Raw genomic sequence first — 27,528 nt, forward strand, 5'->3', positions numbered from 1 at the left:
CTTCCTGGTACAGGTATGCATTCTCCTTTATCAATGAGACTGGCTGGCCAGGCTCCTTCTCTGGTAACACCTGATGGTCTCACTTTCTCCTGGCACACAGTAGTTCATCATAGGGCAGAAACATTTGTCCAAAAACTTGAACTCCAGTGTATAATAGAGCACACTGGAGTACCTGCCTTTGCAGTTCCTGAGGACTATGACATAACATTTCCCATTTCAGTTGATTTGCTGTTATTTGAAAATGAAAACTCTAATAGATTTCTATTAAACTTTTTTTACAGTAAATTTTCAATTCTTCCTGTTTTAATCAAAACCTGACTTTTATCACATTTTTCTTCTTCTCCTTAGCCCTAATATCTCAATAAAAAAGAAGTGAAGGTAAGTTTCTAAGGCTGTAGTTTCAGGTTCTGCGTTTCCTTTATTTGCTGACACTAAGCATTACTATGATTATTCTATGCCTTTTACACAAGTTCTTAGTAGCACTTGCAAGTAGCACTTCATGCACAACATATGGCCAGTATCTAGTCAATATCTTCTCCACCAATTTCAATCAAATCTTTATCTATTTTCTTACAAGGAAAAAGAAAATCCCTTAAATTATACCACATGGAGATGATCTAGACAAAACTGGCTGAGCTACAACATAGTGAGACTAACCCAAACCACATCTTCTGTGCTGTGCCAGCCACCACCCTGTGATACTCCTCCTTCACTGGCCCCTACCCACTGCTGGGTGTATCAGAGAGAGAGGTCTGTGTGCATTGCCATCCTGTAGTACGATGAAGAAGCTGTCTGTAAACATGGCACTCTGTTAGAAATGCATCATAAAATTTGTACAAATCATCATAAGCCTTTAGTAGTCTTGTTATTGTCTGCGTTGTTGTGCTTTCCCATAAAATAATAGCAAAAACAGCACTAAAACCAACCTAATAAACTTCTTCATTTTGGTGCTCCAAGGCAAGAGCATCTGCTCTTATATCCTTCTTCAGAGATATTTACCCACCTTTCCTAAACTATTTCTTTCCACTTACAGAAACTCTGCTACTACTCCAGGAAATCACTACTCTTATTGCTATAAATTATTCCTAAATATCTACTCTACCATTTAACGAAATGCAATTAGAGCCTGATATGAACATAGCATAAAATCCCATGATTTTGTACTAGATATAATTCTATTCCAATTAGTCCCCACTTTTCCAGAGATTTTCATGACCCTTTTGAGGACCCTTATTAAACTCTCTCTCCCTTTGAGATCCTCCATTCTTTGGGCAGAAATCCCCAATTCATTCAATCCCTTCTTACCATTAGGTTTTGCAGATTTTTGATAATCCCCTTGTTCACTTTGGATTCTCTCCAATTAGCTCACATCCTATTAGGAAGGCACAGCCCAAAATCAGTTCCAGTGCTCCAGCTGATGCCTTATCAGCATTGAGTGAAGCAGGATTACTTCATGTGTCTTGTCAGCTGTATTCCTGTTTGTAAGTCCCAGGTTGGCAATTATTTTTATTTTTCCTTTTTAAACAGCATTCCCAACTCATGTTCACACATGTGATTCAATACAAGCTACAAGATTTTATTATTACGAAGAAGCATTTCCCAGACACTTACGTACATCAGCTGATGACTTGGTGGTGTTCTTCACTAACAGTGCTAAAGCAACAAAACTAAAGGAAAAACTACCTCTCAACAAAACCTTGATGCACAGATCTAACATGTTGGTTTTCTGTGTCCTGGGAGGTTTCTTTGTTTGCTTTTGTTATTTTGCTTTGTTTTAGTTTTATTGGGGTATTTTTGTTCATTTTGAACAAAGCTGTTGGGCAGGGAGAAGACGGATACAGAAGAAGGATCACGCCATCAGTAAGTGCTCTTGCTGACTACCACATACAGGCATAGCTGCTATTTGCTTAGTCACAAACTCTTTCAGAGGCCACGAGGACTCTTCTGTCCCTCAGCTCATCTTTAGTGGCTGATGTCTCTGCCCTGACAGAGTCACTTTTTGCTGACCATTTGCATACAAATTATTCCTCCTTTGTACAATCAGTGTAGTTGCACTGGGCATGAATGTATGACCCAACAGAATAATCACACATGATTTTAAAGTGATAATCCTGTGGTGACCAGCTCCCTTGACCTGAAGAGAATGTCCTTATTTTCCTAGACTGACCAACATGATCTTAGGTGATAGCCCTCTTCATTTATGCCAACTGACCAACATAGCTACTGTATATTTGTACTAACAGGCTCATTGTTTAAGAATTTCATGGGTAGACAATCCAGATATTTAAGATAAAATTTGTGTTCCATGAACATTCCTGAATTTCAATGCACAGGGCCACTGAACAGGAGAGACAGAAGTTTAGGGAGAGAGGCCTTATGCTTGCAAGCAGAAAAAATATTTTACAAACCCAGTTGTCACTCATAATCAAAGCCACTGGACTGACTGAATTTAACACCTGGGTCTTCGGTAGAGTCTTCACACCATTTCTCAGTTAGAGAAGTTTAAGGTCTTTAGGACTTATGAGGCTGGTATTTGCATGGTGGGTACCTTTGGATATTATTGAAGAGGCTTGAAAGATAACAAATGACTTCAAGAAATTTTCAGTAGCCTTGATCTGTGGTAGAGTTACAGAAGATTAAACTATTGCTTATAACCATGAAGATGAAGGGGAAAAAAGAACCTTTTTCATAACAGGAAAGTCTTCTCAGTCTTAGGTGGCCTTCCTGTGTCAGAATGAATACCAAGTTTTCTCTTTTTAAGAGAACTGTGCCATGAAACCAAAAGAATCCTCCCTGTTTATCGGGCAGCAAAAAAATAACCAATGACATCAAATACTTCTTTAATCTCTACCATCCCTACAGAAGACTTTTCTTTTTACACATTTCAGCTGGTTTATTGCATAAATATTATCTTAGCAGTCATTCTTCAGTGTGTAGGTGGGATTGCCAGTAGGCAGAGACAGTGATAAATGAGTCTCCAGGTGTTGCTGCTCTTTTTAGAAAATCCTTTAACAAGCATTTGTGAAGATTGAGGTCATTTTGTAAACTTGTAAGAGTTACAGTAAGTTGTTTCACAGACACTTCTTTTTTTAAAAAGTGCTGTCAGAGTTGGTGAACCCAAAGTGGGTTGTATCTTTCTACTTAGCTCTGTTTACAAAACCCAGGTGATTATTTATACGCATTTAGTTTTGAGGATGCATTAAAGAGGTTAGGGATGGGGATTATTAGAGCGATGTTTTAATTAATTTCTTTTCTGGCTGCAAGAAAGCAAATCTTGCAGTCCTGAACTCTCCAACAAATATTTTGTGCACTTGATAACAGCACAGAGATGATGGTCTGTGTCATTAAGGTAATTGTTGTAAACACCGAGAAGCCAGGAGAGAAGCTGCACAGCTCAAAAGATGTGAGTCTAAAGCCTTCCACCTTCAGACTGCAGATCCCACCAACAACCAGGCTGAACAGGTTCATTCAAGTATCAAACCTACACTGAAGTGGCCTCCCACCCTCAGCACTCATCAAACCCAGCAGCAACTCAGTGGCTCACTGACTGACAGAAGAGGGGAAGGACCACACAGGGCAGAGCACTGGGATCCATCGATCCCAACACAGGCACTGCGCTGAGATGAAATTCTTCTTGCTGCAATGCTTCTACAGACAAGATTGCTGGCAGCTTTCCTGAGGAGCAAACGGATGCAAACTATTCTCTGGAGCACACCAAAGAAAGATGAGGAAAACAACAATTTCAAAGCAGCATGCCACTGCTCTTATTAACACCAACCTCTGGCATGGGGAAAGGCATTCAGAGTGGGCAATTCCAGGCAAACATCACCCAAAATACCACTCTGAATGCCCCTGGTGCCACCACTTGATATCAGGTAGCAAAGAGAAGTGTTTTGCACTGAGGATTAGCACTGAAGGCCTCAGCTCTAAGGATGCAATAAACACCACATGGAGGGAGCACAGCCCTGGAAAACCGTTTGGCATTTCATAATCAAGTCCCCCACCTTCACGCTTAAGTAATATTTTATCGTCTAGCATCGTGCCTTGGCACAGAATTCCACAGGCTGAGACTCTTTTGTAATTCTGTGCTCTACAATGTTGTTCCCCCCCCCTCCACAAAGAGACCTCTGTCCAAAGGTGGAACACAAACAAGCTCCATTCTGAGTCATAAAAACATAACACATGCGTAAGTGCATGCAATAATCTTTGTATAATTTGCCCCTTAGTCATTGTCTAGTCCTATTATGTAAATCTGAAGCATGCATTTTTGAAAATAAAGGGTTTCAGTAAAATAATTACTGTTGTAATCCTGGAACCACACCCAATAAACAGTTTAGCAATCAACTGGCTCCATATATTTGAAAGCTATAAACAGATTAGTATGAAATTAAACCAGTAAGGGCCAAAATCTCAGCTGCCGGTATAAATTAGTACTGTTTGCCTAAATCAAATTAGCAGTTTGATTGACTTCAATTAAGCTACACTAATTTACAGAAAGCCATCATCTCTCCTTTTTTTATGCATATTCATCTCAGAGTATGTGTATGTGTGTAAGATATCTTTGTGTTCTTCGGAGACAGTGATCTTTAGCACAATAATCTCATTTCTCTCTCTGCATATGTAGATTCATGAAACTTAAGTATGGCTTCAGGCACTGTGGGGAGGGGAATTGAAGGACTACCAGAAAAGACCTAGTGACTCCAATCTAATAATTTCTATAAACACCTATTCTTTTTCTTAAAAAGAAATTTGCTTGACTACAGAAGACAGCCTGAGACTGCCCTTAGCAAGCTTCATTCCAAAGAATTCTAGAAAGGATCTATTAACAGTTTTCCACAATATGGAATAATAGCCATTTTTTTTCAAAAACCAATATTGTTAACTTCACAGTATCCCAGGGCAAGAACTGCACCTGACTTTTCATGCATCCCCCTACAATTCATGATGTGACTTTGATCTCATAGTAAAAATAAACCTAATTTCAATGGTTTTTAATGTCACAAAATTGGCCACAGTAGGATCTAAAATTTGCCATAGAAGGACCGGATGATTTGGACCTCCTTCTCATATGGAAAGAGAGCCATTTATGTTGCACTTCATTCCAAGCCTTGTGAAACACGTGAGTCCTTACCACTATGCTCAGGCTGCATGTTGGAAAAGCGGGGCACAGAGTCAAGCTATGTGCATAGCTCACAAGGTGGGAGAAACAAGAAGTCAAGTTCAAGAAGCAGATTCTTGTGCCTCAGCCACGTTCCAAAGCCACGCTTTTCCCCTGGATCATCCGTACACCATCACACTGCCAAACTAAAAATTGTCTCACCACTACAATTCTGGCGCTCTGCTCGAACAAACCTTTTTATCACAGGGGCAGGAACACAAGGGGAGAGGAGAACTGTGGAAAAAGGTTCTGGTGTCTGAAACACATATTGTATCTGGGTGATGGGAGTGAGATTGTACTCCTAAATACCCTTTAAGCAAAAAGCAACAACATTACTGATGGAGAAAACACACAAGGAAAAGGAACAAATCCCATACCTCTCAAAAAAGGCAGAATGGAGGACTGAGGAAATGAAACCTTGATTTAATTTATTCCCAAGTCAATCAGACAGAAATGCTTAAACAGATATAAGCTGCAAGGAAAGAATATAAAGGTACCTGGAGAAATTTGGGAATCAAGGATTCCCCAAGAATTCCCCAAGGATTAAGGGGCATCTCCTCTCCAGGTCTGAGAACAAGGATAGAAATGTCAATACAGCCAATTAAACTGTCAGCATGAAGGCAGACCATAGCTGCCACTTTTCTACCAGACACAAAGTAAAACATCTTCTATCTTGAATTTCCATTTAATTGTCTCTTCTGGAACATCAACCAAGAAAGATGAACATCATAGCCAGAAGTAAAAGGAAACAGGGAAAGCAGCTGCTCTGGAGGGCAAGCAGACATCCTGGTGAGGAGATCCAGGTCCTCCTCTGCTCCCATGCTGGAGGCCATACAGATCCTGGGTCTAATTCAGATTTCTTTTTTGGTAGATATAGCTAACCAGAAATCATCTCCACATTGGAGAGAGATGGATTCAACAGGTGGACTGTTAGGTGGATAAGCAACTGGTTGTCCAGTTCCATCCAGAGGGTTGTGGTCAAAGGCCCAGAGTCCCAAAGGACATCAGTGACAAGTGGCGTCCCTTAGGGGTCCGTACTGGGACCACTACTGTTCAATATATTCACTAATGACATCATCAGTGGGATCAAGTGCACCCTCAGCAAGCTTACAGATGACACCAAGCTTAGTGGTGCAACTGAAGGATGGCGTGCCAACCCACAGGGGCTTGGACAAGCTCAAGAAGAGAGCCCATGGCAACCTCGTGGTTTAACAAGACAAGGTGCAATGTGCTGCAAGATATAGGGTCAGGGCAACCCTAGCAGTGACACAAGCTGGGAGAGGAACTGATTGAGAGCAGCCCTGGGGAGAGGAACTTGGGGGTGCTGGTGGATGAGGGGCTGGACATGACCCTGCCATGGGCATTCACAGCCCAGAAAGCCAAATGTGTCCTGGGCTGCATCCAAAGCAGCATGGGCAGCAGGGCCAGGGAGGGGATTCTGCCCCTCTGCTCTGGTGAGACCCCACCTGGAACCCCGCATCCAGCTCTGAGGCCCCAGCACAGGAAGGACATGGACGTGCTGGAGTGAGTCCAAAGGAGAGCCACAAAGATGACCACAGGGATGGAGCACCCCTGTTATGAGTAAAGCCTAAGAGATTTGGGATTTCTCAGCCTAGAGTTAGGGTGACCTAATTGCAGCCTCCAGTACCTGAAAGGAGCAAGAAGACGGACGGAGAGGGACTTTTCACAAGAGCAGCAGGACAAGGGGGAATGACTTCAAACTGAAAGAGAGCAAGTTTAAAGATTAAATACAAGGGAAAACTCTTTACTGAGAGAGTGGCAAAGCACTGCAACATTGTCCAGAGAAGTTGTGGATGCCTCATCCTTTGAAGTGTTCAAGGCCAGGCTGGATGGAGTTTTGAGCTACCTGGTTTAGTGGATAGTGTCCCTGCCCATGGCAGTGGGGTTGAAACTAGATGATCTTTAAGGTCCCTTCCAACAAAACCATTCTATGATTCTATTATATTCTAGTCTAACATTTACAAGGACATAAAGAAACAACCCCACACATGCTGGAGGTTACCTGAAAGCAGACGCTGAGCAAAACAGCTGCCATGTTGCATTGCCTTCTTATTGCAAAGCTCTTACATTCTTGGTGATTCCCTGCAGCACTGACCCATTCCCATCACAGCCAACAAACCCCAACTCCCTCCTCGCCCACCTACCCCACTCTTTTGTGGCACTCTTCTTCTCATTGGACACAGCTGTGGTCTATTCAGGGCAGGCCTGTTCCTAATCTTTGGGGATTAGTACAGCTGCAACTACTCAGGTGTGAGATTACCTTCTGCACTGTTCTCTTACATTCTATCCCTCCACAATGTTGCTGCAGAAATATTGATCCCACCCCTGAGTATAATGTGTGCAGCCAACGTGCCAGCAGCAGGTGGGGGTTTGGTTCAGCAGCCTTCATCTCTGGCTCATTTCACCCCTTTGATGCACTGCAAACACACTGGCTTGACTGCAGTGCCCCAGTAATATCTGACACCTTGAGGCACGTGAAGGAACACGACTCCCTTTCTCATCATTTTTTTCTTTACAGAAATAAGCCTAAGGAGGGGTCTCCCTTACAGAATCTGTCATTTCACAATTGCTGCTGAGTAGCAAGTTAACAAACATGAAAAGCTTTGTTTGAGAGCCCAGCATAGGGCTTGCACCCAGAGAGAGGGTTGTTCTGTATGTTCTTGTTACTGTGATGTTATTTATATATTTTATATATATATATATTTATATAAATATACTGAAATGTTCTGGGCAGGGAAAGCAGGGAAAAGAAGCATGTATTTAGCAGCATGTGGCAGGACAGTGAAGAAAATGCTGTCTGTGCTGCTTTCCCACTCTAAGCTCATCTTCCAAAGCTTGGGCTATACTATACTATTGACAACTAGGATCAAATAAATGTTAACATCAAAAGGAATTCAATAATATATTTTATAAAAGCATTTTTTTATTCATTTTATGCTGTCACAAATCCTAATAAGTTTAAGGGCAGGAACATTTGCAGAAACAAATAATTCTTGTGTAAAGCATTGTAAATGCTCAAGGAATGAGAACTTTGAATTAATACACATAACAATATGATCCTTAAATTTTGAAGGGTTATTTCCATCTTTTAAGGAACACAACTGAACCATAGGACTGCCCATAACTGGTCAAACTTGGACTAGGCATGTCACATTTAGGTGACATTACAGAGCTGCTGGCCACATCACTAAGGATTTCTATGATCTTTCAGCTTTACGCTTGAGGTTAAGATTTTTTTCTTTCCTTTTTACTTCTTCACAGAACTTCAGGTTTTGAAAAGCAACATAAAAAGAAAAACATTTCTGAGTTTTAGAGTTTTCAGGAAAAGGTCAACAGACATTTTTATCTAAGTTTAAACTCCCACATAGCACTGAAGTGTAGAGATTGATTTTTTTAAGTCATCTGGATGTCTGAATAGACTGAGAAATACATATTGGGACTGTCAAAATACCTGGCTACTTCTTCCAAATATCAACAGGTGGTGTTTGCTTAGGAACACATGAAAAATCTCATCATCTTATAATTAATATTTTCAAGCTCTTATATTATTTTCCTAGAAAACCGCTTACATGGAGTCTCACCTCTAGGACTTGCTCACTGGGTGCTGAGCAAACCTCATCACTTTAGGTGCTTGTTTGTCGCCTGTGACCACAGTAAGGGTTCTGTCAGCCAGAGCAGATGTGCTTTTCATCACAACCCATCTCAAAGTGTACCATACTAGCTGGGTAATATTTGGAAGCTGGCTTCTGCAGGGTAATTCAATTAGGCAGGAAGGGACCCCTTTGAAGCTGATAGAACAATTTCCATTGGCACCAGTGGACACCAAATCAGGGCTAACAAGTGGATAGACTTGGAACTATATGTGCCTTTGAAATACCTATATATAAATACACAATGGGACATAACCAGCCCATCTGTGTCTGAATTCCCTCATCTCAGAAATATGGATAACAACAGCTATTTACTCATTGTTCTAGAAGGCTGATAGTATTTAAAGCGATTGGTGTGATGACTAATTAGCTAATATTTGAAATTTTTAAGCACTACATAGCTGCTAAGTACTACTACTAAATTAAGCCAACTCTCAGTAAAGGCAGACAGCCTGATCTTCGCTGCTTGCTGACACAAGACCAATTATAAATAACAAGTTCCATAAAGTCTAAAATACGTCATACATGGAGAAATTAATGAAAATTAAGATGAATAAAATGGTACATTTTCATCATTCAATATTAGTTTGCTTTCAGACTTTTAATCAGCAATGTCTACAGTAATTTCCCATTCCATATGCACTCTACAGCTAAATAATGCACCCATGCCTTTTTGAGTGAAAAATAAGACCTGTGTTAGCCTTGTGCCATCATGCTAATGTTGATATTTCTAACTTCTGAATCAAAAGCCCTGTTCATCAGCTCATGAAGGTCCAGTTAGGTTTGCTGCCCTTCCTACTCCGGCTGAAAGATTGTAACAGAATCTGATTTTTAGTCACCTCCTAATTGCAAACCTAATTCATTAATGACCACTCTCTTTCCATTTGGCTCTTCCCAGATTGCACCAGAAGCTCACAGTTATTCTCTAGTCAATTACCATATGCAAATCTTTCTCTGCCACTTTCTTTCCCGCCTTGTCCTGCACTTTTTCCTAGGAACAGCCATTTCCACTAAAGGCAGAAACTTTCAACTATTAAAATTTTAGTCTGTTTTTATTGTTCCTGCCCTCACACTCCCTGTATGGGAAGAATTGGACATGATCTCAACCTTGACAAAGCCTTGTTTTCTTGTGTCAGCAGAGAGTTTCATAAGTCAGCTCCAACCTTCTACACCCAAGGCATTAAGGAAAATGCCTTGGTTAAGAAAGATCAGTCCCAAGCTGGTCTGTGAGGATTTCCACCAACAAGCTTCCACCAAACTGGCAGAACCTGTGCCATCCTCCTGGTCCCTGCCCACCTTCCTACCAGCTTCCTCAGCTTAAGAAAGAAGGTGTAGTCCAGCTCGTCCTTTCTATACATCTAAAAAGAAAGAAGAGAAAAGAACATGAACTGAAAAAGTCTCACTCTTGACTCCTATAGTAGTCTATCTTTGCAATCCTAGCATTTCACTCCTGCCAGAACAGTTCAGCAGATGAAATCTGAACATTTAAAGTTTGTCTACTTTACGCAGACATTCCCTGTCATGACCAGGGATGTAGTCCAGTTTTTCCAATCCCAGAATCGTACAAAACAAGTACAGTACTCTATGCCCAGCTTAAGAAATGAAGAGATAAGTATAGGCTCTTCATAAACATTCAACCAAAACATTACCTACTGTGTTTCAAAAAATGTGGGGAATTATTCCTTTTCAACTGACTGAACAATTACTGGTATTTATTGTCTCTATTTTGACAGAACTGGTTTAACACATTCTTAAAAAAATACACAAGTTAGTCTTTTTGATCATCACAAGTGTCATCAGCCTACCACAAATATTGTACTAAATAACTCTGCACCACAAAGAAACGTGATCCCCTAAACATTGAATCAACGTATTTGCTAAGGAGGCGTGTATCAAGTCAAGCCATCTCAACATACAACTGATCCCCCAGTGGGAAGCAAATAAACCAACAAGAAAACAGAATATCTCACCTTTGAAATGCCAGTTAATACAGCTCCACAGGCCCAGTTCTTCTCTAGCATTTACCCACCGAGAGGCAGCTGCTGCAGGCACAGAGCTGCTCTTGCAAATTGTCTACAGCTCTAAGCAGGCGTGTTTGCTGCTCACACAGTCACCAGGGACCCCACAACGCTCCCCACCATGACAGGAACAACCAGGCACTTCCTCCTCTCCTTTTCCTTCTTGTTTTCAAGGCCACATACAACCCCTTTCTCTTCCTCTCCCTCTGGGAAGCTGGATTATTTTATGATGGCAACTGGTATTCCGTCCCTGATCCTCCCTGACACCGACAGCGCATAGACTCCTGTGTTTCAGAGGAATATGGGGAAAACTGCTCTGCAGGGGCAAATTCTGTCCCTTGTAAGAAAAATCCTCTCCTTTACGGCAAAAAATTTTGACTGTAAAATCACATTTTGCCTGAAGCCATCCTGGTCTTTTAAGTCTTATCCTTTCCTTCCCAGAAAAATATTAAATCAGCCAAATGGCTCTTGCTGCCCCTCCACTGGAAGGAAGGAAAGTAACACCCAGAGGATAAAATGCAGAAGGAAAAGCATGACTGGTGAAAAAAGAAGCGGTAGCACTGACCTCTTGACTCAAGGGCAGTGTGGGGAGGAAGGCAGCTCCGAGTGGGAGGAAAGTGGCAGAGGGAGAATAGTTTGCATATGTGCGGCCACGCTTGCAGATACTGATTTACCAAAGCCTAGTGAGGAGGCGTCAGCCTCCCTGTTGGCACCAGTTTGTGCAGCCTGCCTTCCTGCATCTTGCAGAACAGCCACACAGCAGCATGGCTCAGCAGCCTCCCACCCAGTCTGGGAAAGGGCATTGCCTGTCCTCAACAAATGCTTCAGCATCTACATCTTCACACGGGATGGGGCCAGTACAACTGGAGAACACTGCACTGCATGTGCTGTTTGCAGTGAATGTGCAACACTGCTTATAAGCTTACATAAGGAACAGGATCTGATCCTGCATTTGTTCCATGTCTGTAGCTCCTGGAGACTTGTATGAAGACTGACTCTAAAGCTACACGTTTGTTTTCCCTGCAAAAGGGAAAAACAATTAGAAAACCTTTGTATTCTTTGCACTTAAAAGGGCAGGTCCCCTTACACCAGATACTGCTCTTTCAGCAGATCTTTGTGGGTGGAGATTTCATATCAGCATGTCTGCCAATCCTGCCAGAGTTTCATCCAAGCCACAATATATAGAGTCAACATTAATTAGCATTAATTATTATTTATAAGAAGCAATATTATCTGCATTGCTATCATTCACACTTATTTTTATGCCTTGCATAGGGTACATATACGTGGTACCTCATTGTTCAAATAGAACGAGGTCCCATGGAATCTGCAGACTAAAGCACACTACTACCATCCTTAAACCATTTTGAAGATGTAACTGTAAAAGCTAGGAGATCCCCTTCTCTGTGCTCCCATCAATTTGCCTTCTACTTTCTGTTTATAGCAAGGTCAAGATTTTTCTTTTCTTTTTTTCCCCCCCCCTCACAAACAGGAAAGAATAATAAAAACACCCAAGCAAACAACTGCCTAGAGATCATAAAATCATTTTCTTTCTAACCAGGAAAACAGAAAAGAACCAACACAAGAAGAACATTCCCCCACAACATTTGGAACCATCTAAACACAGCGTATACAGTACAAAACTTTTAAGTGAGCCTTCTGCATTTCACCAGAATGAACTGTTTTCATACTAACAGAGAAAACATGCTCAATAAATTTATGTTGAATTTATTCCTCTATCTATTTTGTTGGCACAAGCAGGAACTTTCTTAAGCACCACTTAATTCTGCTTCAAATTGTGTCTCCAAAACCAGAATTGTCCTGTATGGAGTTGTGTTAAGCAATGGGGGTGATTTTATTTAGTTCCCATAAAAGTGAGGAAAAATTGCAAATATTACAAAATTCAATTTAAAACAGTTAATTAGCCCAGATAGCTATTATTAGTACTATAGAAGTTATTAGTATTGTTGATAATAACTGCTCATAAATAATGATTTGCATACATTAAATTTAGTTAGAAGAACTTATGAACATTAGCAAATCCTATAATGAGCATGGTCCATATTCTCCTTCTAATGAATTCTGCTTCGCTTCCAGTTTAAAGAATATTTTTTACCACTTTGTTTCTTGCTTATTTTGTTGCTTGATGCAATACACAATAGCAAAGGCACCAAGATGAGTTCAGTAAATTCAATTTAGAAAGCCAGTTTTACATAGGCCAAGTTTAATGAAAATACTCTTCAGTATGTTAAAGTGAATTCCCTTAGCCAATCCAGGTTGGTTGGAGAAACTACTAATAATCAGCTGGAACTGCTGAGTCAAAATTATGAATGAGATGGAAACACTGAAGACATTTTATGTGCTCCCATTGCTTATACTCTGAGATTGTTGCAATCACAAATTATGCACTGCTCTGAAACACTGCATACTTTGACCAATATGAATTGCAACATTTCGCTGAGGAGTCACAACATGTTTTGTCACACTGCATACACCTTTGAGCCAGAAGTATGAACTGAAAAGAGCAGGAAAACTTTGCATTGCCATTTGCTGTTGAAAGTCAACCTCCATCTGAAAACATTTGTGAGTAGTTTGATTTCTATTGAAATGTACATTTTATTTGCTTTACTAAGAAATCAGACTAGGCTTATTTAAATTTCCAGATACATAAGAAAAACAACTTTAAAAGCAGTTATTGTTGGCAATAGATTATTTTCTAATTTTCCCCGTTGTTCACATATGCATTGAATTAATTTGGTCCACAAGTTATCTAATCAGAGGAAAGAAACCACACTATTTTGCTTATACAAATAGCAAGTATGCACATTACAGACATTATAAAGAGGTTCTTTGGTTGTTGTTGGTTTTTAGCTAAAATAAGTCATTAATAATTTGTATAGAGAGCCACCTGAGAATACTGTTTACAGTGCATGGGCAATTAATACATAGAAAAATATTTGCAGAAATTAATCATTATGATTGTCTTGTTCCACTCAGTTTTCTAACTCTGAAATGTTGTACTCTTGGTTATTTATACAAAAAGACAGGAAGAATGTTTCCAGAATAATAAAAGCATTCTGGATGGGGGGGGGGGGGGGGGGGGGGGGGGGGGGGAAGTTTGATCTTCCTTGTATCTATAACCACTAATTACCATGCCATTATATTTATACCAACAGTCAAGCACTTTGCTGGCATAAACAGACACACCTCTTTCAGCAGCAGGGTTGCAATCACACATGCTGGTAGCTATCTTCATCCAAAATGCACTGACAGTTAAATGGGAAGAATGTATAAATGATTGTCCAGATCTTTAGCTGGTTCATCACACAACACTTCACTGAAGTTAATAATGCTGTACCATCTGATAAAACATCACATTATTCACAGCTTAATTAAATTGTGCATGGAAAGTTAACAGAAGGAGGTAATCAACCAATGCAACACAAACAACACAAAACTCAGTGCAGAAAGCTTAAGCAACACATCAGTAATGGTGGAAAGAACAACTTTGGAAAGCACTCAGTGTCAATAAAGACATCCCTTTTAGTATTGATGAAGCAAGGCAGCTAGCAGGACTCATAAAAACATATCTTAACTCACCTTTTCCTGGAGCAAGCACTAATGTTCAAGCACTTCGCAGAAAGATGTTACAAAATAGCCTGATGGGAAACATTCTTCCGCACAAGTAATAGCAGAAAGGACTATAAACTAGTGGCAGCCAGGTAAAGGAAGAAAATATCTGCAATGCTTGAGGTGGAACACAGTGTTCAGCTCTTAAGCAGCAAATAAATTTTGAGGGGCAATCCCGCTCACCTTACACAATGTTTTTGTCTAGCTCAGTATGCTAAATCCTATCTTAACGTCAGGATGAAGTTTGATTTAATGATGAAAGTAACTTTTCTTTTCACAATCAATTACCTTACATAAATAATCTCTTAATAAATAATCTTAACTAATGAGCAGAGTATCTCAAGCATTAAAAACCGAGGAACCTCCATTTTAGGTACTTCATAAGAGAAGACAGACCAACTGAAATTGACCTTAAGTGCTTTTCAGAGCTCTGTAATGCATCCCAGGTGGTCACCTAGGAAAACTTAGACTTCCTTTCAGCTGACAGAAATAAGTATTACAGGGTGAAAATCACTTCATCAACTACATTCACCTGTTTTGGGATGAGATTATAATTCCCTGGTGTGACAAACATGTGCAGGCATTTAAAATTTCAGGCAGCATCACTGAGAACCTACTATCTGCAAAGCAGAATCTACATACTTAGAAATCTTTAAAGGTACAAATTTTCAGTTCAAACTGACTATTATATATTTGGTTCTTTGGCTTTATTTTCTCATTGCCTGTGAAATTATCAGTGTTCTCCACTGTTTAAAATAAAACTACTCTTTCTAATGCTATAACTTTTGAACACTTTAATAACTTGGCCAATAGTTTACTTGTAACAAACTGAAATGGTGTTTATAAAAAAAAAATTAGGCTGCATCAAATCTTACCTCTGCAAAGGAAGACTCAAAATATGCAGAAAAAGACTGTTTTCCTGCAATTTTCTTGAGCAAAACTCTTCAGCTTCACTGGGACAGAAACCCAGCTAATACACCCACAAAATTACACTACTGAAGGGAACAACAGTGCTGCTCTTTCCTGTCAAGAGCAGATGGGAACAATAATACCTTATCAAAGCTTCAAGGTATAAAATGAACCCAAATATTCATTTAAGTTACATTTGGCACTTGCAAATTAAAAAGAGCCAGGACATGCCCTCAAGAAGCTGGCATGTGATTGTCCACACTATTTAACTAGCAATAAGCCTCCTGACAAGGGCTGTCCCTCTAACCCAGCACTTTCTCATGCCACACAGAGGCCTCTGGTCAGGAGATAACACAGTGAAGGACAGTTCCCTCTAGACAGCACAGATGAGGCCACTTCTTTGCAAGGGAGAGAATTTAGCCATGCTAAAGCCCTCAGGGGAAAGACTAGGTGCTGGCCTGTTTTTATTAGAGCAAAGGTAGCCCTAAAGACCGGATGGGACATTGTGGGCACCTTTAAGTGCAAGATCAAGATTGTATCTGGAAGACTCACCATACCGTGGTGTTTCAAATACTAATGAATACATTCATGCACAAGAGCAATTTTCCCAAATTAATTAGGATTACTCCTATGTATAAAAGTATGCCAGCGTAGGTGTGTGCAGAAGAGGTCCTGGAATGTCAGTCATCATATACCCATCAGTTAAAGCACACTCATAAATGTTGTTTGAAAGATTGTACTAACCTTAATATAAAATACATGTTTTCTGGGTCTGATGACTCAAGAAGAACTTGCAAGTCTACACTTTAACTTACTCATCTTATATAAATAAACTTTCCCCTTGTGGAAGGGAGTCCTACGACATTAATAAATAGGGATCTTTCTCAACCAGACTCAGATTCTGTAAGAATCACCTAGGAACATTTAGACTAATTATTTGTTGCGAATTATTCACTTGACTCTTCAATCAAGAAGCACGGCACTATTTCTTTCAGCAGCACAAGCCAGTATAATAGAATACTCTCATATCCAACACCATTTAATTAACGTCTCAGCTGGGAATAGTCACGGGTCTTGACAAAGTCTTGAAGGTTTGAATGCAGGCCCACTGGAGTGAAAGCCTCGCCTATTCAGTTTGCCTCTGCACCTGACTACCCCAATTTTCCTCATGGGGCTAAACTTTAGTGATAGTACATTAAAAAGCTAGAGTAGGGGCAAGAGGGTACTGGGTGTTACATCCTGCCTTCAAAATAAACTCTATCCAAGCCACCAAGATTTACTCACAGAGATGATTATTTTTTAAAGTAGCACTGGAGGAGGCCATTTTCCCCACACCACTTAGATAACTCTTAAAAAAAAATCTTTAATCTGTGTTGAGTTGGGCCATGTTGAGTTTCTTGGCACTGACCGTGTGTCAGATGGAAAAGGTAAAAACGGACTGTCTTCCAAACCCTTATGGCATAAATAAATCAAGCTATGAATAAGAACTCTCATAAATGATGAGTAAATATCTCCATCGCCTGATCCATCAATGTCAGGTGCCAGAGCTCATAAATGAATACTGAAGTCTGCAGATCTTTGAAACCCTTTGTGAATGTCATGCTCTGTTTCTTGTTCACAATCTCCTGTTCTTAACAGTTGCTAGATATTTTCACTAGGAAAAAAAAATAAAAGGAGAAAATATTTTGTACAGAAATGACAAGCAGAAAGAACTTTCAAACTGAAGTACCCCAGCCCCTTTAGGAATTACATATTGATGTTCAACCTTCACTTTTGCTTTATTTTTTTTTGTAATTTTTATTCCATGTAAAACAAAACAAAACCAAAATCAACCACAAAAAAAAAAAACACCTCCGCTCCTCAACCACCCCTAGCCATGAAAGACTGGAAAAGTCTACTCCAAGAGACAAAATGTAGATGAAAGACAATCACTTCCAAAAGCACCATGGGAAAAGAAAAGCCAGAGAACTCCCTAGCCTGAGGAAAGCTGTAGAGGTGAGCAGTCCAAAAAATTACACCAGCTGAAGCAGTCAAATTGGACATTGTTGGGCATCCTGAAAATTTTCTAATGTCTAAATGGAACTGCTGTGCAATGTGTTCTCAGGTGGAGCTCTCTACTCCAACTTTCTCCTCATCTTCACCTTTTCATCTCAGCTTTGCTCCCTTTTCTTCTCAGCTTTGCTCCCTTTTCTTTTTCCTATGCTACGTTTAACCTGCCTGATTCCCTCCCCCATATATTTCCATTATTTTTTTTTACAGTAAAAATAAAAAGGTTCTGAAATGTCATTGCCATAATAAAAAAAAAAAATGTCAAAACCTCCCAATATTTTTAAAATGGAAAATGATCCGTGTAAAAAGAAACCCTAAGCAGCATCTGGTGCCACAGTAGAAATTACAATCCCGGAAAAGTTAGGATCCTGTTTGGGCTAGACTCCCTCTGTGCACCCATACTCACCCACTCCCTCCTCACAGTCCTGACTGACTTAGAGGGAAGGAGCCATTGCATTAAAGCAGATTTGGAGATGTTTAGTAAGACCTGGTCATAAGCAAACAAATCAGGACTACTGACAGGTTTACAGGGCAGAAGATACTGGGTGTGACACACCACAAAGTCACTTGCAGACATTAAACTGGCACAAATCCGTGGACTATGCTTTACTTACCAGTCTTGGGCTAACACCCAAGACTTTTCTCTCCTTGCGAAGGTATGACGTCAGGCACATGGCAGCTCTTGAGATTCCGTATAAGCCAGCATTGCCAGAGGCTCTGTGCAGGTGTGGTTAACAGTTATTTAATGATTCTTCACAATTGCATGTATCTGTCTGAACATAAATACAGTCTGATCGTAATCTTTCTTTTCACACCATGAATTTGCCCTGCTGTTTCCACCCTTGCAGGTTCCCAAATGCCCAATGTCTGTTATTACAGACCTGAGATTCACTTCATCATTTCAAACCATTCACAAGCACTTTGCTGTCCTGTTGGCTCAGTAAGGTGAAGAGAATGAAGGCAGTGTATTTAGTACAAATGCTCCAGTTCTTCACTTAAATTCTGTATATTTGGCTCCTTGATGACTCGTGGGACTCTCCTCCCTTCTCTTTGTTTACGCAGTGATGACAAGTATTGTTAACTTTCTAAAAGCAAAATTATCAAAAAGTCCCCAGAACACTGGCAATTCCTGGGAAAAGCTCTCTGTCTTTCCTCTTTCTCAGCAGTTGCAGGAGCCTGAGCAGTTGCACAGTTCAATTAGTTAAAATAATTTTGAGTGATAGTTCAACTGTTTCTTTTCCAAAAGGTAATAGTTTTCCTAATTAGTCACTTGCTTTGATAAGGCACTGACTTTTACTCTAATCTAAATTAACAAGACTTTATCTACTTGCATCATTTAAACACACCCTACTTGCAAATCTGGTATGACTAAAAACCATGACAAGTGTTTGGTTTCATTTTACATTTGCTTCAAAGTGCCCCACTTGGAGGTTAATTATTAATCTACTAAAGTATATGTAAAGGTTCAGGGAAACAACAGGGTTAGTAGGTAGAGAAGTAGTGGAGGAATTAGGAAACCCATGTTCCATTCCCATCTTAGATCATGTAAGTTTGGCCATGACATTCAAACCCTGTGAACCTTTACTTAGAGAACCAAAATAGCAACACTCTGCACAAAGCACTCTGACAACTGTTGGGAAGAAATTTCATGGGTGTGAGGCAACAGGATGTTTATTCACACCTTAAAGAGACTGAAACTCAGCTAATCCCTTAAGAACTCACCTAGGAACTGGAAATCAAATACACAGTGCATGCAACTCAACAAAGTAATGATTTTATTACATCTGCAGCAACAGAAGGACCAGCTCTCCAAGTATTTGTTACATTTCTCTGAAAGGCGGTGAAAACATGCTCGATTTTTAGAACCAGTTTGCAGGATATAAATCCCCATCCCTCGCCACCTGAGGTACTGCAGTGGACGCGCCCTCGGTATAACTCCGCTCTCTGTTCCAGGAGTAAGCCAGCAGCAGCATGGACCAGATTTTCAAAGATTCCAATGGTTCTGGAGCTGTCCAGGAGGGCTGCAGAGAAGGAAAACAGAACACAGCAAACAGAGGACAGAAAATGCAGCAGAGAGGTACAATTCAGGGTAGTACTGCCAAATCCTGCCTAACACAGCAAAGTCTGACTGTCAGCAGCCTGCTCCCAAATAGCTCCATTATAATGCATTTCACTTTGTCTTGGAAAAAATAAAAATCAAGAAGGTTTTCACACCATTATTTATTCATAGATTTGGCTAAGGCCTATATAAATCATGGGATTCCACCCAGAAATAACTTTTTGAAAGCAAAGAAACAACAAAAGAAATCCAACCCAGAAGTAAGAATGTTAAACACATATTGCTGTTCAACTGGAATATTATTGGCAAGGTGATTAATTTGTTGATCCACAGTGCTATAAATAGTACTTTAACTTCGTTGAATTGAAACATATCCTTCATATCTCAAGTCACTGTTTACCTATGTAAAATATATATGGGTTTGAGTTGGCTTAGGTGTACTCCAGCAAGGGCTAGCAAAGTTCAGTGAGTCTCCATCACATATTCTAAGTCCTTCATCCCTGAGTTAACTTTGCTGTAATTCTCTTCTCACAAGGTTGTTCACTTTCCTCCATCAATGCATGGATTTGAAGGCAGTGAGAGGCTATTGTAACAGCTCAGCTGGTGTTTCCTCATATCACGGGCCAGTGATAGCAAGCCTCTGGCATCAATACCAAGTTTGATGCCAACAGATATTTGGTCTGGCACCAGCAAAAACAAGCTATGATGGTTTCTTTTTAAGTTTGTTTGGCACCAGTAGCAAAAACCATTCACTATGCTTGCTTGGCAGAGAGCCACAGAATTTCACCAAATGGCTTCTGCATCATAACTTCATAACAAGCGTAACACAGCGTAACTTCTAAATGCGGTGGAGCCTGCCCCTTAGCAAGCAATTCCCTCCTGGCAATTATATATCCAGGATTATCAATACACGTGCTGCTTTCCAATACCAGTTTCCTCCTTACTGTAAGAAAAATTTCCTTGAAGAGATCCACAAGAAATCCACCATTTGGATTTTGTCTCTCGTGGTGCAGTTACATGAAACCCGGTAATCAGCCATGAGAAAAGCCTTTGGGGACAGTTACTGAATTAAGTCATCACAAAATATGTTGTAAATACTGTGTTGATTTAACCTCACCCTGCACTCTTTTATGTCACGTATTTCTCAGACTGCAAACCTGCAATATATTCCAGAGAGGTTCATCTTATGCCAGTGTGGAACCTCATTCAAGCCCTGGAGGCTTAACACAGCACTAGTAAAAAGCAAGAATTAGCTATAAATTATCTGAGTCTTGAGACAGAGCGAGCTCCATTTTGACAGCTCCTTGCTAAATAGTACAGCATTTTCCAGTGAGGCCTTGTGGTGGATACCTCAGTGGACACAGCACAGGACAAGGGCTCCAGAGAGCTCAGTTCTACAGACAGGGTTGCAACTGACTTACCAAATTATTTTCAGCAGGACTCGCCATCATTCCTTGTCACCTGTAAAATGGGAGAGCTCTGAGATTTGTTGGTGAAAAGGATGGTGTAAGAATCTGGATTTTTTTCTCCAGTACTAAGCATTAATAACACGAACAATAATGTCACTTCCTTCACAGGAGAACATCTGTGCCTGCCCATTCTGTCACAATCCATGGCTCTGGAGAAAAAAAAAATTTGCTTAGATGCAGACATTTTTTATGGAACATGCAGTGGGCACAGGGAGGAAGTGATACTAAGCTCTCAGCATGGGAAAATTTCATTCTGAGTAATGTCTCCCAAGAAAATAAAGACTGCATGAAACAAAATTGAAATGGAACTCCCCATTGTAAATTCAGCTCTTAGTACCTGCCAAAGACACGAGAAAATCTCTGCCCACAGGGAATGGATGTTCTTCTGAAAAAGTGCCGGTCTTTCCCAATGAGGGAATTCACGCAGACATGCATTCTGCTTCAGTGATCAAACTCTTCCTCTCAAGATCTAAAGGAATTTCCAGTAACCTCCTCTCTTACGGCTGATCTCTAGCTGGATTTCCTTCAACTACAAAAATATACATAGTGCAATTAGCCAGCCCTCACAGCCTGCAGTTCATTTATGCATGCTAGGCACATCTCCTGCTGCGAGCAGCCTGTCCAGAGCGAGCTCTTTGAACTGCTCCATTGTTTCTCACGTCGTGTATTGCATTGTCCAGGCTGCTCGCTCCTGGCAAGGCAGGGCACTCCTGCAGCTTGCCACAGGAGGAGAAGGGATGATGGAGCACTTTGTCCAGCTGCTGTGCTGGACATGTCAGGTGCACAAATAAGCTTGCCTGCCACTAACTATAGGACTTTCCAGACACCACAGAGACTTTTACTGGCCAGTTGTTCTTATATGACCTTACTTGGAAACCCTCCTCTCTATTCTATAGTTAGAGATCTGGAGAGACTGAAGGCAGAAAAGAGAAGTAAGAAAGAACTGAGTGAAAAAAAAAGAAAAAAAACTAGAAGAAATAATTTTTAAAAAGAATTTGAACCAAGAACATATCGTGACACACCTTTGAACAATGTTTGCTGAACTAAAAAACACATATCTCCATGGTTTAAAATACCATGGAGACAACATGGATCAACCAAAAATAAACTCACAACCACCAGACAGCAAAGCATTTTTCTACATTTAGTACAGAATATTTTTGTAATTGGTAGCTTGAGCAAATTGCAAAGGACTATACAACCTCATTTCCAAGTACCCATTGGCAGACTATTTCTGAATTAAATGAGTGAAATACTACAAAAAATGGGAAGCAAAGCTGATCGCGTGATTTTCAAGCAACCATTCACGTTTCTCCGTTTGTCTTTGACTGGATACTGTTTTGGGTAGGAAAAGAGGGGATTGTACATCAAAAAAGTCCTACTCTGCTGATCTAAAGAGGAAGAGACATTTCATTTTAGAACAAAGAATTAGATTTTTTTTTACCTTGCTTCACTGGAGGTTTTTGGAGATTTTTCTTGGGGTGATGGGGGTGGGGTGTTTGGCTTTGCTATAATACAGCACATCAAAGTGCTTTTGATGTGAAGTTTACTTAACAGAATCAGTTTTTCCGATGATTGTGTTAATCTTTATAAACCTGAAGGCGATACTGTGCCTTTTTAAAAACTATAGCAGGAAAAGACTTGAGGTTACATATACTCTCAGTGGTGAGAGATGGGAGTAGTTGGAATATTTCACCACTTCTTACAACTTTGCTTGTGTTTCATTGGCAGCGTTAGCAATGGGCTTGATATTGCTCTCATTCAGGCCAGGAAGGCTCTGTTTAAACCCGGCACAGACCTTTCATAAGCACTTTTCATATATTTTCTTAGGTCAGAGCCACCAGAGATTTCAAGGGAGAGTTTACAACAGGCACTGGCTCAGAGATAGCAAAGGGGCCTTGAGCCACAACAAGAATCAGCGCTGATCTCAGAAAGGTTCCCTGCTCCCACCCATTAATAGCTATCTTTGTATTATTTTGAGTACAAGCTTCTGTCCCCTCTTGAATCTTGAAAAACCAGCTTTGCCATCCACTCCTAGTCTTGAAGTATGGCTGTGAAAAAGCTTCTGTTATGTCTGACGTGTTTACCTACAGCATTTGAATGACTTTTTAAGTTCTTTGAATAAAGATAAGAGACAATGTGTACATTTTCCACACAAATAGTGGAACGGTAATAAAATAAACATCAAAGGCAAGCTAGCAAATCATCGCTACTTCACTGCTATTTACAACAAAAGCAGGAAGAGGAACAAACCTACCCTTGCCATTGGCATCATCATAGAAAATATGAGTTTTGGAAGGAATGATACCTTTTTCCCATACCCTTAAACACAAACATTGGCACCAACAGCTAAGACAACACTTTACTGAAGGATTTCAGTTTACATCACATGGAGACAACAACAACAATGAACCAAGAGAGGTCTCCCTCCTCTTATTTTTGTCTTTCTGAATTGCCTGCTTTTCTCAACTGGTACAGCTTTTGTGAGAACAGCAAGACATCCAGGGTATTATTATTTCCATTAAAGTTTTCAAAAGGGGGACATAAGAACCCCTCACTCTTCAGTATTTACCACGTAAACTCATGCAGACAGAAGAAATGGCGAAGCTTTGAAATAAAATGCAGGTGTGTGTGGGGGAACATATATTCTGTTCAAGAGAGATCAAGATAGAAAGTAGGGCTGTTTGTTTCTCCTCTTAGTCTTTTAAACCTGCGTTTTTTTCATCTTCCTCTCCAATACTCCTTGAGAGCCAGACCACAGTGGAATTGTTCTAACCAGAGTGACTCTGCATTATGTATTTATTCTAAAATAAGGTCTGATTTAGAAAGACTGCTTTTGGAAAATATGGAGCAATCCAACTCTTACTCCAGGACACAAAATTCAAAGCATACATATGAGAAATAAAACATAAGCACCACACTGGATTTCTGCTGATGTTATTGTTATTGTTTTGCAGACGCCAGCACTACTGCCATATGAAGTGAAATGGAATTTTGCAATGGACTCTGAACAGTGAGCAGAACAGAGAGTTTTCAGAGAAGCTGCTGCCAGCTAGCTCTCTTCATTGACTTCTTCTACCTAGCATAATGTTGAAGGAGAGGGAAAAAAAAAACTCTGAAGGAGGGCAAGACCCCAAAACCCTGACAACTTAAACCCAAAAAGAAACCCAAAAAGTATGACTAATTTTTTTAAAGAAGGAGAGTGTCTAGGTAAAATTGCAGAATACATAGTCCCAAGTATTATGGGAAATTTACAGACTCGCGGTGATTTAAAAATGTTAAAGATACCATTAAAAACACCCGAACCCAAAACCTACACAATAAAAGATTTTACTAGAGAGTGTCAGTTGTAAGAGAGAGGTTACAAACACACCATCCAGAACAGCTTAAGCAATGCTACTACAGAAAGAGATACATAAAACTGAGGTTAAGGCTTTGTCTAACTCTCTCATAGCAAAACTCCAAAGCATTGCCTACCTGTTCCCACTCTACCTCTGCACCAGGTGTGCTTATGACAGAAGGAAAGAGAAGACCAGGACTGAAACTGTTTTGTCAGGCTACATAAATCATTAGGAATTCACAACTGCAAAGCCATGTATTATTTTCCAACAGGTTGTTGAGCTGTCATATTACAACTTGTTGCTTTATACGGCGCTATTAAAATAAATCACTGCACGTAACAGGTTCAGCTCTGCCACCTATAAGTCATTCTGCATTTTACACCTGGGAGGCGGGCCGGCTCTGCTTAGTCGCGCCGAACTGCGGCTTCGTTCGAAATACCCGGGAAGGGGAGGGACCTGGCAGGAGAAAATACAAACAAGTTTCGTAAAATAACTTTCCAACAAGACCTCGCTGTCATCTTAGCTAATTATGGCTCTGATATGGCTTATTAGGGCATACCCACCTTGGCTACCTTGCTTCTCCACCCACCACCCTTTCAGATCTTTGTCCTGGCTCCGCCTCTCGCCGGCGTTATAATGGGCTGGTCTGAAAGTGGTGGAGAGACACACAACCACAGGGGAAGGGAGAGATAATGACAATAACACTAATAACCCTAATAACCCGTCTGCTGCCCGCCTCGCAGCGAGGAGCCAGCCCGGCGTCCCGGCACTGACAGCGCTCGAAGCCGGAGAGAGCGGAGTATCCCCGACGGCCCTGAGAGCTTCTCCCCGCGCCCCGGGAGCGCCGAACGGCAGCAGCGGCAGCGCCCCCGAGGAGCACCGAGCCCGGACGGACGCGGAGAAGCGCCAGCTCCGGCAGCCGCCCGCCCGCCCTCTGCTCGCACCGGCTCCACGGGGACCTCCTCGCCCCCTCCTTCGGCCCCATGGAGCAGCGAGAGTAAAGGGCGAGAAGGACAAAAAGGGGGCGAAAGGAGAGCGAGCACCCCAGTGGGGAAGAAGGAGGTGGAAGCCCGGAGGAATCGCCCGGTCCCGAAGGCGGCAGGGCACCGCAGCCCGTCCTCGGCGCCCACCGGCCGCGAAGGGGCCGGCCCCTGCCAGCGACCCGGGCACCGGGCGGCGCTGAGGCGGGCGCTGCCGCCGCGGAGCTGTCCAAGCCGCCGAGGGGACAGCAGCCGCTGGGTCACCCGGCTGCCTCCCGCCTCCATCCCCTGAGGCCGCGCCGAGGGGCGGGGGTCGCGCCCGCCCAGCGGAGCCGCGGGGTGCGGGGGGGCCGGCGGCGGCGCCGCCATGAAGCTGGAGGTGTTCTCGCAGCACTATGAGGACAAGCTGAGCGCCGGCAGCGACCAGGAAGGCAGCGGCTCGCTCTCCCCGGCTCCGGCGGAGAGCGAGCTGGGCTCGGACGGTGACTGCGCGGCCAACAGCCCGGGCGGCGGGGCCGGGGGGCCGGGGCATCCCCCGCCGCCGCCCCCCACGCCGCAGCCCCCGCCGCCGCCGCCCGCCGAGAGCGCCAAGGGGAAGCCCTACACGCGGCGCCCGAAACCGCCCTACTCCTACATCGCGCTCATCGCCATGGCCATCCGCGACTCGGCCGGCGGCCGCCTGACCCTGGCCGAGATCAATGACTACCTGATGAGCCGCTTCCCCTTCTTCCGCGGCGCCTACACCGGCTGGCGCAACTCGGTGCGCCACAACCTCTCCCTCAACGACTGCTTCGTCAAGGTGCTGCGCGACCCGGCGCGGCCCTGGGGCAAGGACAACTACTGGATGCTGAACCCCAGCAGCGAGTACACCTTCGCCGACGGCGTCTTCCGCCGCCGCCGCAAGCGCCTCAGCCGCGCCGCCCCGCCGCCGCAGCCCGCCCGCCCCGCCGCCGGCGTCCCGCCGCAAGTGCCGCAGGAGGCGGCCGGAGCGGGCGCCGCGTCCCCCGGCGCTTCCCCGCGGTGCTGCTGCGCCTCCTCGCCCTGTCACTGCGCGCCGGGAGCCAAGGACGCGGCGGCGGGGGGCGGCGGGGCGCGGCCGGCGGGCGGCGGCGCTGCCAAGTTCTCCAGCTCCTTCGCCATCGAGAGCCTCCTGCAGCGGCCGGCAGGACCCCGCGCAGCCCCGCAGCCGCCGCCGGCCCCGCACGGCCGCCTCCTGTGGCCGGCGCCGCCCGCGCCCCCGCACCTGCTGCCCGGCCCGTTCCCGCTGCTGCCCTACCCACCTGCCGCGCAGCCCCCGCCCGCCGCCGCCCTCTACGGCGGGGGCCTCCTGCAGCTCTGCGCCTACGGGCTGGGAGAGCCCTCGCCGCCGCCGCCGCCGCCGCTGCTGCTGGGGGGCGGGCGGCCCGCGCTGGCCCCGGGGGAGGCGGCGCCGCTGGCGGAGCGGCCGCGGGCGCCGCTGTTCCACGGCGGGATGGCCAAGGGCGGGCGGGGGCCGCCGCCCGGCTCCCCGCTGTACGCGCCCCTCCGGCTGGCCGGGCCGCTGCCGCCGGCGGCGGGGGGCTCGGCCTCCTTCCAGCCGTACGCCGTGGAGACCCCGCTGGCTTAATGGAGCCCCCCTCCTCCCCTGCGAGGGACCTGCCCGGGGAGGCGTGGAGGGGGAAAGGAGGAGGCTCTGGATCCCGCACTTTAAACTCCAGAGGCGACCGCAGCCTCCAAGCAAAAGCCTCGGTGACTGTGCCTTAGTGAAATGACAGTGGGTTTAACTTAAGCCAAAAAAAAAAAAAAAAAAAAAAAAAAAAAAAAAAAAAAAGGAAAAAATAGAAAAAAAATCAAACAACCCTCGGTTTGGACAAAGCCATGAGCCTCAAGTGCTTCTTACTGTTCGTTGAGACTACTTGACTTAAGCCAGTCCGTCGCCATCCCCTTTGTGTGTCCCTCTCTTGTCCCCACATCTCCCGCTCCCGAAGGCGGGGGCAGCAGGGCGGGGGTGCCCGCGGAGGGGCGCGGTGGCGGCCGCTGGGGATGCGCTGTGCGCTTGGGAGGGCGGGGAGCAGGGAGGGGGCCGGGAGCAGCAGCCAGAGAGTCGGGGAGGGGGCCGGGGTCTGCTGAGGAGCCGTAGGTCTGTACTGCAAAGCAATGCATCACTGTGCCAAAAGAAACCTTTTCTCCTGTCCGGCAACTGGCATTTCCTGGGAAGGGAGGATATTAAATTATTTATAAAAGTAGTGTTTTTAACACAAAGAG

The 27,528-nt window shown here is 43.3% G+C and overlaps 1 protein-coding gene and 1 long non-coding RNA gene across 2 annotated transcripts; one reads left to right on the forward strand and one right to left on the reverse strand.

The window, feature by feature from the left end:
• Window positions 1-18,214: 18,214 nt before the first annotated feature.
• LOC131081020 (uncharacterized) lies at window positions 18,215-25,470 on the reverse strand. Its single transcript, XR_009114238.1, has 3 exons — window positions 24,868-25,470; window positions 20,916-24,760; window positions 18,215-19,456 (listed from the first exon to the last, which is right to left on the reverse strand). It is a non-coding gene; the product is annotated as an uncharacterized LOC131081020 (long non-coding RNA).
• A 164-nt stretch (window positions 25,471-25,634) lies between these two features.
• On the forward strand, window positions 25,635-27,047 carry FOXQ1 (forkhead box Q1). The gene has a single exon (XM_058019854.1). The coding sequence runs from the start codon at window positions 25,652-25,654 to the stop codon at window positions 26,888-26,890; it is 1,239 nt and encodes a 412-aa protein (XP_057875837.1). The 5' UTR covers window positions 25,635-25,651; the 3' UTR covers window positions 26,891-27,047.
• Window positions 27,048-27,528: the final 481 nt, after the last annotated feature.

The sequence above is a fragment of the Melospiza georgiana genome, chromosome 1 (genome assembly GCF_028018845.1).
Source record: "Melospiza georgiana isolate bMelGeo1 chromosome 1, bMelGeo1.pri, whole genome shotgun sequence".
Taxonomy (NCBI): domain Eukaryota; kingdom Metazoa; phylum Chordata; class Aves; order Passeriformes; family Passerellidae; genus Melospiza; species Melospiza georgiana.

What these genes read in the sequence shown, in the direction of transcription:
- FOXQ1 (XM_058019854.1), top strand. Translation starts at nt 25,652, where the DNA reads ATGAAGCTGGAGGTGTTCTCGCAGCACTATGAGGACAAGCTGAGCGCC.